The sequence below is a fragment of the Ostrea edulis genome, chromosome 4 (genome assembly GCF_947568905.1).
Source record: "Ostrea edulis chromosome 4, xbOstEdul1.1, whole genome shotgun sequence".
NCBI lineage: Eukaryota > Metazoa > Mollusca > Bivalvia > Ostreida > Ostreidae > Ostrea > Ostrea edulis.
In genome coordinates, this window is record NC_079167.1 from 24,181,447 (window position 1) to 24,193,946 (window position 12,500).

Consider the following 12,500-nt stretch of genomic DNA (forward strand, 5'->3'; position numbering starts at 1 on the left):
TTCGAAAATTTTTACAGGTTTGTGCTTCAACTTCTTTTTTTTTTTGGCGGCGGTGGGGGACATGCTACGTGTAGCAATCTTGTTCTTCTTCAATTAATGGTTGTAGATAAAAACCTGCATGCTTATTCTTTAGCCTTTTTATTGTAATTGTGTGGAAAACTTATCACACTGTTTTTAAATCTTACCACTTCCTATAATTCCATTGTCATGCTTTGGATTTAAAAACTTCCGAAGATCGTTTTTCAATTTTTATGCAGTGCTTCCCAAGGTCTTCTGGTACTTACTGGACATTTGGTCCAGTAATGGTTGAGATATTACTGGACCAAATCACATTTTACCAGACCAAAATTTTATATGCAAATCAATCCCCTATTGTGGCCCCATCCTACCCTTGGGGCCATAGTTTTGACAAACTTGAGATTTACACTATATCAGGAAGCTTAAAATTTCATGTAAATTTGAACTTTCTGGCCAGTGGTTCTTGAGAAGAAGATTTTTAAAGATGATCCCTATATATTCCCATGTAAACCTTTGATCCCCTATTGTCGCCCTACCCCACCACCGGGAGCCACGATTTTAAGAAAATGTTAGGAAGCTTTTATGTAAATTTGAACTTTCTGGCCCAGAATGGCATCGGCGACGTACTTTATTAACCCAAGCATTTCACTTCATATTCGTCAGTGGAGTAAACATTTCCATCCCGTGTTCAACAACAGTGTTATGAAATACCTACTGGTACTAATATATCAAATATGATAAAGGCATCAGTTCTCGCTTCTTTTGGTACAACTCTGAGGCCGTTTTTACAGTTACAGAAATGTTTGCTGAGGGAATTTCATTTAAGATTTGGCACAGCGACAGGTTTAAACAAACTTGTATGGCTGAATCTTAAATACTAACGGGATGTCATCAATGTCGGAACATTAACTATCCTTTCTGTATAATTTATTACTTTCAATAGAATCTATTCACACACACATACATAGCTGCTGCAGCACATTGACACGTATGACGTATCACGTAACTAGATAGCTCATTAGTGACGATTTGTGAAGCGGAAGCTTTGAATATACAGTGGCGGATTTAAGGGGGGGGGGCAGCCTTCGCGCCCCCCCCCCCTAAAATTTTCAAATTTAGGTCAATTTTGGTATCTTGTTTAGATAAATGTACTAAACAATAAAAGAAGCAATAATTTCTTCCACTCTCGGGGAAATAAATGACAAAATCTTTTGATTTCTTGGAATTACTTTATTGGGAAAACTTAATTTTTTCCAAAAACCCTTAAAATTTGCGTCATTTTACTAATTTCACCTTGTTAAAAATGATAGAAAATAGTACAAATTACTTGAATAGAAGACATATTTCAAGCCCTATACCCTAAACCCAATGGGGGCTTCAAGGCGGCCCCCAGATCCCCTGCCTCATAAAGTGACGCCCCCCGTAACCACAATTCCTGGATCCACCCCCGATATATGCAGATAAAATGCATGTTTGTATCAATTATTGGGAGCAATGAAACAATATAACAGCAGAAACATGCTTTATTAAGGTTACTCCTTCTGATTTTAATTAGATTAAAAAATCGTGGTAAAAACCCTTTAAGACTGCATAACTTAGCATAAAATGCCAGAGACAAATAATTATGAGAAGTCTAATTCATTTTAAATAAGAGAAAAAAAATAGGTACTATGAAAAATTGGTATTCGAACCACAGATATACAATCTGGGCTTGTCCAAAACATCAGGGAGACTGCCGATATACCACCTCGGCTATCCATCCCATGAAGGGTTTCCGAATTTCAAGCTACATGTATCTAAAGTCACCCGTCGTGGACATAGAAATTTTCTTGATAATACTACAAAAGTTACACACAAGAAGTTTTCTTGATAACACTACAAAAGTTATACACAAGAAGTAAGTTTTTTTCATGGAGTGGTTCAAGTTTCCATACTTTTTATTTACAAAACATATTACACCTGAACATGTACTAACATATTTTACTCAGTTCACAATGTAGACTTGGCCCACTCCATATGAAAATCTGCTTGGAAAAGTCAAATTTACTGTTATTTTGTGCGTTTTTCGCGTATAGGTGATTTTAAGTAGGATTTTTTCAATGTTCCTTTGAAATGGCCACATCGACAAAGCATTTTTGGAAACTATGGATTGATTGTTTTAACTAGAATGCAATTTTTTTTATTTTTCTGGAGAGTTTCAATTTTAACTTTGATGTTTGTCCCTCTGTCGGTTCTCGGCTCGATAAAGTCACCCATTTTTAGCCGAGTTGCAACGAAGTTGAACTCGGCTATTGGTTTGGTGATGCGGGCGGTTGGTTGGGCGTCAACAATTGGTTTCCGGATGATAACTCGAAAAGTTTACAATCAAATCAAATAAAACTTTGAGATATTGTTGGGTACCAGGTAAGGAAGACCCCTCTTAATTTTGGAGAAAAATGGTCAAAGGTCAAAGTCACAGTGACCGAAAATAGAATGAAAATTTCAGAAAAATTTGGTTTCCGGATGATAACTCAGAAAGTTTAAATCTGAATCAAATGAAACCTTGATATATTGTTGGGTATTAGATAAGGAAGACCCCTATTGATTTTGTAGAAAAAAGGTCAAGGTCACAGTGACCGAATATAGAATGGAAATTTCAGAAATATTTGGTTTCCGGATGATAACTCAGAAAGTTTAAATCCGAATCAAATGATACTTAAAGATATTGTTTTGTACCAGGTAAGGAAGACCCCTATTGATTTTGGAGAAAATGGGTCAAAGGTCAAGGTCACAGTGACCGAAAATAGATTTAAAATCCCCCCCCCCCAAAATTAGTTTCCGGAGAATAACTTGAAATTTTTTAATTTGAATCAAATGAAACTTTGTTATATTGTTGGATACCAGCAAAGCAAGGCCCCTATTGATTTTGGAGAAAAAAGGTCAAAGGTCAAGGTCACAGTGACCAAAAATAGATTGAAAACTTCAGACAAATATGGTTTCTGGACAGTAACTTGAAAAGTTTAAAACTGAAATTAGTTCTTCACAATTATAAATATGCCACATCATTCCTGACTTTGCAATGTATCCCATGCAACTCGGCTTATGCACCCCTGGGTGCATATATTGATTTTCTTTGGAAAATTTCAGCTCAAATTGTGTCCATGTCCCTTTAAGGTAATTCCACTCATCTAGAATTATAGGTTCAATCTTATATCTGATTGTTGATTCTTCAAATAATATATCTTAGTAACAAATGAAAATGATAAAATAAGTATGTTGCGGTATTAATAATTTTTTTTTTATCAATTACCACAATATACCTGTTATCAATGTCAGAAATGGTATAAATCTTAAAAATCATTGTCTTTTCAATATCTTATGACGAACTACGTTAAAGAGAGTACCGCTCATTTTGCGCAAAAATCTTGAAATGACCATTTTCCCAGAGTCTTCTCTAATTTTGTTGCATAGTTGAATGTATGTACTTTGCGAAAATAACACTTATATAAAGTTGATAATTCTCGTTTTAAGGTATTTTCAACCTTCTGTGACGTCATAAGATTTTGCAAAGTCAATGATTTAATAAGATTTATGCATGACAGGAACATACATTTTGTTGGAATAGTTATTGTAAAAAGTCTTGTTAACCATCAAATATTTCAAAAGTCTTAAGTTATATCAATTATGTGTTTCAAAATAATGAATCCAAGGGCAATAACTCTGTTTTCATTAAATTATTTATCAAGTCCATTATGCGATAGATTTCCTTTATTTTTCACAAACATTTTGTATATTTTTTTTAAAGAAACAGTTTCATGAAATTGTTATGAATACTATTCTATCATTACAACAATTGCAATTTTCTGTCATGGATAACAAGTATATTGTGCTAATTGATATATTTTTTTTATCAATATCGTAACATACTTATTTCATCCTTTTTTATTTGTTACTAAGATGTATCATTTGAGGAATCAACAATAAAATAAAAGATTGAACCTATAATTCAAGAGAGGTGGAATTACCTTAACGCAAAAATTACTTTTTGATGGCCTATACAAATATAAACATCGAATCTTCTCCTTTTGGTCTTCAGTCGCATGCTCATAGACGGTAAACAGTGCAGCATGTCGTCCAGTGAGAGAAAGTGTAGTGGATACATTAGTGGATCCAGGAATTTGTGAAAGGGGGGGGGGGGGGGGTGTCTAGCACTTGATCTTTTTGCTACTTTTCAGAGTCTCCACCCACCACCCCATTTACACCTTTTGCTTGTGTACATAACATTTTAGGGAAACCTTGAGACAGTTTTTTTTGGGTTTTTTTCTTTGTTTTTTTTTTTTTTTTTGTGTGTTTGTTTGGGTTTTTTTTATACATGAAAATGCTTTGTTAATTTACTACTTGTTCCCCAAGTTCTAGATCTGATTTTAGATACTAAATAAGAAAAGCTGATTTAAAGGTTACTCCCAATAGGCATGGGGTCTGTGGTAAATGGTGCAAAATCCTGCATTCTGAGCATTTCCTGGCACTTCTTTTTCACTTTTAAATTGTTTGCTTCTTAATTAAACAAAACTTTTATGTTACATATACTTTTTAAGAATTCTTAAGTGATACTTGTAACTGTCGTAATTATCGTAGAATTGAATGATATACTGGTTTTGAAATATTTGAATATGCAAGTTTCCACCTTTCATATCATTTCGACTCAAAGTCTCATTAAAGTTGAACTTTAAAAAAAAATTGGGTCCGCAAAAAGGGGTCCAGGGGGGGACCCCCTCTGGATCCGTCCTTGGGATAGACTAAAAAATTTGGACCGATTCTGCGAGGAAAGAGGTAATGATAGAATGAGATAAAACTTAAACATGAACTAAAATTTACGTTGGGATAAGTATGACCATACATGTAGCTAGCAGAAACAAAGTACTCCGCCAATTTGGGCGGCAAATCTGAAGTTGTACTCACAATTTGTAGCGAAAAAGCGAGGGGCCCTACATGGCTTTGCCCAAGACCGGCTGGGGACTTCAAGATAGCCGCTGGCCTTTTACTGCGCCCCCGTTAAAACTAGCTCTCTAATAAGATTAACTTTTTTTTTTAAAAAAGCTCTGGTGTATTATTTCAAATTATGTTGTGCGTCATGCGAAGAATTTCTGTTATCTTTATTTTAAACCCCTGAAAGAAAAGTACACATGTATCATTAATCCTTCACAGCTTTTCTGATGTGTGAAGTGCCACTTTCACGAGCATCTATATAATATAGATCTTTATTATATACTTTCAATTTCATCTCTTCTCTTTTTTTAAAAAGTTTACGGGCATATATCACACGATATATACCCGGAAACATTCCGGCCCGCAAACATTACGTCACAATCAAATTTCTACGCCGTTAATTTTCTAATTTTTCTGGTTTTTATCTTTTACTCAGTTAAACCGATAAAGTTATTGTTAAAAATAAAATTATTGTTAGTTTCTAAATGAAATTGAAAGTATATAATAAAAAGGTTATAGACTTTGTATGGGAAGATATGACGACCTCGTTTTTTGTCGCGGACGGACCTCGCAAGCTCGGTCCGTCTACGCGCCAAAAAACTCGGTCGTCATATTTTCCCATACAAAGTCTATAACCTATTAGTATTGATTGTGTGCATCGCATATCTATTTGTGCCCCCTGCTAAACTTGGCCGCATCAGTGACGGATCAGAATTTTTTAACGGGGGCGCAGTATTTTTTTTTTAATTTTTATTTTTAAAAAGCATATATTCCCTGCTTTCAGAACATTTAAAAATTACTTTTAATGCCTTGCAAAGTTATGAGAAAATAGCAATTTTTGGCACAGGTACGCTTTCTTACGATTTTATTTCTCAATGTTTAAATAGATCGGCGTTTTACCAATATTCATATATGGAAATAGGGAAAAGTAAATACAGCCTGTAAAAGTAGAGGAAATTTTCTTTTTGATGGGCCCTTATTCGTGTTATAATTCTTGGTAGTTTTTATATTACGATAAAATGAAATTGGGACATGCTGCGGGGTTTTGAATATAAGAACATTTTTGTTAAATATAATGCAAGTACATTTAAATTTAGTGATTGAAAGTAAGTACTTGAACATTCGTATACAATGAACTTGGGGAGGAAAAACGGGCATTACTTTCTCATAACATTCGATATCATAATGGTGTTGTTGCTTAGCAACCAAATATATTTGAATATAAAAAATATATTGTTTTAGATTTTAACAGAAAAGATCTTTGTTTTAATGTTGCAATAGTTATACTATTTAGTGGAACATAATGGCAAAACGTCATATTATTAGAAAATGATGAAGACGTATATATGAAGTACGAAATTTCCATTTTATGACCTTTGACCTTAATTCTCTTCATTATATTTTTTGTTAAAAACCTTTTAAAATGATTAAGATCTAGTCAAAGATTATATTTTTAAAATAATGTGAAATTTACTAATCATCATGCAATGTAATTATGTTTAAATAGTGTCGAATGGATGTAGAAAGGCAAATTATGGTCAAAATTACACCATGAGTGTTGTTACTTAGCAACCAAAAATATTTGTTTGTCAATAAATTTGATTAATTTGATTGTGATGTTTTTGTAGTATTTTAAAAGACACATCAGCTCATACATTTAGAATTTCCTATTTTTGACTTGAATCTAGTGAGCGGGGTCGTAATATATATATTACAGAGAAAAAAGATTGCAAAAATGTGCACTTAAATGACCTTTGACCCCGTATAACTCTTTGGGGTCATGGGATAACATGACAAACTTTATAAAAAAAAAAAAAAAAGTGTTCCCTGTCCAGTTCGTAACAAAATTATATGTCACATGCCTACCTAAAATCGTGATACATGTAGATGTAACTCGATTTAAAAATATTTGTCATTTAGTCTTTAAAAACCTCTAAAATGTGCCGGTAGAGAAAGGGTTAATTAACTGTAAGTGAACATGGGATAAAATCGAGTGCGTGTTTTTTTAAGAATATAAAGATTTTGTTGCTGAGGACAAGGCGAAAAAAGTGCCTAAGAGTGGGTGGATATAAAAGACAAAAATAAAATTAATCCCAAAAGAGTTAGAATTCGTCAATAAGTTTAAAAGTATGTATATTTACCATAGATTGTAAATGAATCCACGAGGAATTAAATTATTCGAAGTATTGGAACATGAAAATGAGAACACAGTTAAAATTTAATAGTCGAGTTTGGTAAAATTTCAATTTGTGTGGGTCGATTCTTCCTTTTATGTAAATACTTATAGAAAAACTAAATAGTACATTTGTCAGTCTTCAAAAAGATGGAGAAATGACTCACTATAAACGAAAGATATAAAAATCTTCAAGAAAACAATAGCGTTTTGTAAAAATATTCCCGGTCCCTTATACTGAAGATGATGTCGTATCGTGCATGATTTACATCCTAATGAACATTATAAGCAAGCTGGTCGAGTGGTTTGATCCGCTGGACACAAAGGTGATTTTTAGCCGAGTTGCAACGAAGTTGAACTCGGCTATTGGTTTGGTGATGCGGGCGGGCGTCAACAATTGGTTTCCGGATGATAACTCGAAAAGTTTACAATCAAATCAAATAAAACTTTGATATATTGTTGGGTACCAGGTAAGGAAGACCCCTGTTAATTTTGGAGAAAAATGGTCAAAGGTCAAGGTCACAGTGACCGAAAATAAAATGAAAATTTCAGAAAAATGTGGTTTCCGGATGATAAATCAGAAAGTTTAAATCCGAATCAAATGATACTTAAAGATATTGTTATGTACCAGGTAAGGAAGATCCCTATTGATTTTGGAGAAAATAGGACAAAGGTCAAGGTCACAGTGACCGAAAATAGATTTAATATTTAAAAAAAAATTGGTTTCCGGAGGATAACTCGAAATTTTTTAATTTGAATCAAATGAAACTTGGGTATATTGTTGGATACCAGCAAAGCAAGGCTACTATTGGTTTTGGAGACAAAGGTCAAGGTCACAGTGACCGAAAATAGATTGAAAACTTCAGACAAATATAGTTTCTGGACAGTAACTCGAAAAGTTTAAAACTGAATCAAATGAAACTTGGTTATATTGTTGGATAGCAGGTTAGGAAGACCCCCTATTGATTTTGGAGAAAAAAGGTCAAGGTCATAGTTCTGAAAAAAGATTGAAAATTTTAGAAATATTTGGATCTGCATGATAACACTAAAAGTTTAAATCCGAATATTCACAATTATAAATATGCCACATCATTCCTGACTTTACAATGTTTCCCATGCAACTCGGCTCATGCACCCTTGGGTGCATATATTGATTTTGAAGTAGAGTATTTTGGGTAATGGGTTCGATACTACAAATATTTCTTTTTTTGTGGCCAAAAAAGTTTTATTTTATCACTGATTAAAAAAAGAAACCCAACATATGATCAAACAAGGAAAATGTTAAATATCAGTTTTTAACCGGTACATAGAATTACCGAAATACCCGTGATTTACCTAAATACCTCAGAAAACAACCAAAATACCCCCATAATCTACCGAAATACCCAATTTTTTCCATTTATATCACTGTAATTTAAATACTTGTGTAAGAAGTTTATTTTTTATAAAACCAAGTATTTAATAATTTATGGAATTTTTCTTGTATATTTCACACTGGAAACGGCTTGAGACAAGAATCGTAACTCTCGTTAAATATCATAAAGGTCGATAAAATATCGCCACATACAAACATACTTGTACAAATATTTATTTATTTAATTTTAGGTGAAGAATTAATAATTGTTTTCTCATTATAATTATTTGCAAGCTTTTTTTGGTGTTCGATATTTCGGAATGACAATCATTGTGCTCTTCTACCCGCAAGAAAAGCTGAGCAGGTAATTTCCTCCTAAAGATAAAGAAAGCAATATCATCTACTTGAATCAAACTAGTTCTATTCTCACAATTAAAAATTAAAGGGAGATCTAATGAGGAAATGAATAATTCACTTCTCAAAATTTGAAATATACATGGAAAATTCCTTAAATTATTAAATACTTGGTTTTATATAAAAACTTCTTATACAAATATTTCAATTACAATAATATGAAGTGAAGAAATCGAGTATTTCGGTAGGTTAGGGGGTATTTCGGTGTTTTCCAAGGGCATTTCGGTAAATCACGGGTATTTCGGTAATTCTAGTTACCCGTTTATAACAAGAGAGAAAAAAAAAAGGGGGAAAAAAAGAAGATAGAAATATGTTTAAAGTATGTACATCGATAAATAGGCATATTCCTGGCCTTGTTACACCAATCTCTTTCATGGTGAAATGGGTTGACTAAATACCCATACAGTGACAAGCAGTGGGTACGTATTTAGAGGGTAGAAGGGGGTGGGGGGGTGGGGGGTGTGCCACCTAGAAGAGCTGATATTTACATGAAAGCTTTCTGACACAGTGCATGCTGATTCAAGTTTGTTAAAACCATGTCCCGCGGGGTTAGGTTGGGGCCACAATATGAGATCAACGTTTTACATAGAAATATATAGGGAAAATCTTTTCAAGAACCAATGAGCTAAAAGAGCTGAGATTTACATGAAGCTTCCTGACATAGTGCAAGATTCAAGTTTGTACAAAGTATGGCCCCCAGGGGTAGGTTGGGGTCACAATAGGGGATGAAAGTTTTACATACAAATATATAGGGAAAATCTTTAAAAATCTTCTTCTTAAGAACCATTGGGCCAAAGAAGTTGACATTTACATGAAAGCTTTCTGACATAATGCAGATTCAAGTTTGTAAAAATCATGGTCTCCAGGGGTAGATAGGGACTAAGGTTTTACATGCAAATATATATATGGAAAGTCTTCAGATATTGACCAAGGTGAGCGATGTGGCCCATGGGCCTCTTTTTTTTTTTGTATGTGGGAACATGGGTTTGTTGTAAATGTAACATTCAAAGAAACTTTCAGGAAACTTACAAACTGAATTGTACACTACATCATGTATATCCAGTGTGACAAACTACCCTTGTGGTTCTAGGCTTGTTTGCCATTTCCGTCAAGTTTTTCCTTGAAAAAGGCCGAGCGACCTGGCTGTATGTTTTTACCTAATCAATGGTCCTGCATCGAATCGGTATATTTAACGTTGTGACCTTTGACCTCTAAAAAAAACTTCATTGGAAATTGAGGCTATTTTGTTTTGATATGTTTATATAACAAAGGAATGCCACAAATGCATACATAAAACCCTAATTATGCCCCCCCCCCCCTCCCCCCCAAAACTTGAATCTTCATTATGTAAACATTCAAGTATATTTCACGTTGCCTACCCTTGGTTTTAGCTCAGGCTGCAAACTACATAGTTGCAACTATTATTGACGTTTGATTTTCTTTTTCTGTGCAGGGACCCGAGAAATACTGGTACATTTTCCTTGTGGGCGGAGTCATATTGTTTCAGTGTGTGACTACTGACATTTTTGTGTACCATATATTGCCCCCTGCGCCAACTAGTGCCCCCTACCACCCCAGTGTAAGGCCCCCCATCAGAAACATCACTATGAACTGGTTTAGCTTGCTCGAGGCCTCTACAAAATCACTCCTTGGAATGCAGGAAATAACCACTGCACCACCGGGCTAAAACCATCAGGAATGCTGGGCATAACCACTGCACCACCGGGCTAAAACAATCACCAAGGGGGCCAGTGAGTGGACAATTAACTTTGATAAAATGTGAGGCTTTAACATATAATAGCGGATTTGTCTTTCATGTTTGTATATGTATAGTTATGTTGTTTACAATTCTCTCGATGCATAAACACAGAAAGAATTACTGAATATTTTTGCCACATATCATCCAACTCCCATTGCATTCATAAATTTTTGCTAGGCAAGCTTAGAATAAATATTGAGTCAATTTAAATTCACCCAGCGTGTATCGGTTGAAAATAAGGGCAAAAATTTCCCTGTACATAGTAATCTATCAGATGTACATACATTTAGGGGCGAGATCAAAAGATGGTTGTCAGATAAAAATTCAAATAGTTAGGGGGAGGGGGATAAAATCTCCCGCAAGTTTTTGTCATCTGACATCAATTACACTTTAGTGGAAAAGAAAAAAAGACTGGCGACTGTTAAAAACCACAAAATATTACATTTTAATGAACATTTAACAGTTTTGATGCACACTTTCATTTGTGAATAAATAGTAGAAAAGGTATACAGAATGTTATATATAATCGTATGTTTTTATTTGAAAATCAATTGGTTTCAATATTTATCATATTTAGTTTTAAAGGGGGTGGGGAGGTGTGTCTTGGTGAAAAGTATGCGAATTTAGTTTTGTGTCAGACATTGAACTTTTGATCTCGTCCCTTATTAGTATTACTTTATGTCAAATACCAAGTTTAACATATTTGCTATCATATTGTGTAAGAGTACATGTATATGGAATACATTGTCATTTTTATAAATAGATTCTTTTATGATGTACCTTATGGTCAATATGAACGGATTTGGATTTGAGGCAAATTCTGTGAATCGTGCTAGTGATTCACAGAGATTTTGCCTTAAATCCAAACCATTCATATTGACCATGAACAGCTCAAAAGTGCTGTTTATTTCTTATATTTATATTCATTTACTAAATCACCATTTCATTACATTGCTTGTATAGGTCAGGAAATATTTTGTTGCATAAAATGAATTTCTAAGATCCACCCATGTCACAGTCGTATTGTGACGTACGTCAAAACATAGACATGACGTCACACTTTACCCTACCTTTATCAACATTGCATTGTATTTTGGAGCTAGAAGACCACAAGATTGGGATGATAATCCACTAAGTTCACAATCTTAATCCGAGGTGTGACTTTGCGAGATATTTATAACATGTTGTATATTTTCGAATCATTACGCTCTCTCAGTCGCGTGCTTTAAACTAGTTCATAATCCGTTCATAGTCAATGTGAACGGATTACATGTATGTCGTGTGCTGAAATTGGTTGGTTCATAGAGGAAAATGCGATTTGTAATATAAATATAAAAAAAATTTGTTGTTGATATATTGCATTAAAGATAATTGACAAAATTTTTGAATGCTTTCTTTTGTCATTGGTATCTACCCTTTATGTAATATTTGTGGGAGGTCATATCATGATGCACAAGGGCCATATTACAAACTACAGTAAAATTTCTGATACTTGAACATTTAGGAACAAAATATTAATTTCCAAATTTCATTTCTAGCCTTTTTATTAATAAATTATTCTCATTATTATTCTAAAAGACTGCTACTTCATAAAACATGCAAGTTCAGATATTACAGATTCTGACTGTAACAAATTCTCATATATTTCTTTTATAGGATTCACTGTTTCTTTGTTCTAATCTGTATTCTTGAGAGAGAGAGAGAGAGAGAGAGAGAGAGGTACATGTTTGAAAATAAGCTGTCTAATATGGTATTTCTTCCTGTCAATTGGATGAATTTCAATAAACCAACATTTCAATACAGCAACATAGTTTACT

The 12,500-nt window shown here is 33.8% G+C and overlaps 2 protein-coding genes across 5 annotated transcripts in view; one reads left to right on the forward strand and one right to left on the reverse strand.

The window, feature by feature from the left end:
- The window catches only part of LOC125668672 (uncharacterized), a 30,911-nt gene extending 18,846 nt beyond the window's left edge, over positions 1-12,065 (forward strand). For both annotated transcript variants that reach the window (XM_056162311.1, XM_056162312.1), the window contains one exon: positions 10,378-12,065. In XM_056162311.1, coding sequence (XP_056018286.1) covers positions 10,378-10,611 — 234 coding nt within the window. In that variant the 3' untranslated portion in view covers positions 10,612-12,065. The remainder of the gene's footprint in view (positions 1-10,377) is intronic.
- A 416-nt stretch (positions 12,066-12,481) lies between these two features.
- LOC125668670 (COP9 signalosome complex subunit 4-like) overlaps positions 12,482-12,500 on the reverse strand; it is a 29,905-nt gene continuing 29,886 nt past the window's right edge. For all 3 annotated transcript variants that reach the window (XM_056162308.1, XM_056162309.1, XM_056162310.1), the window contains exon 12: positions 12,482-12,500. This exon is cut by the window's right edge. The gene's annotated coding sequence lies outside the window, so the exon portion shown is untranslated.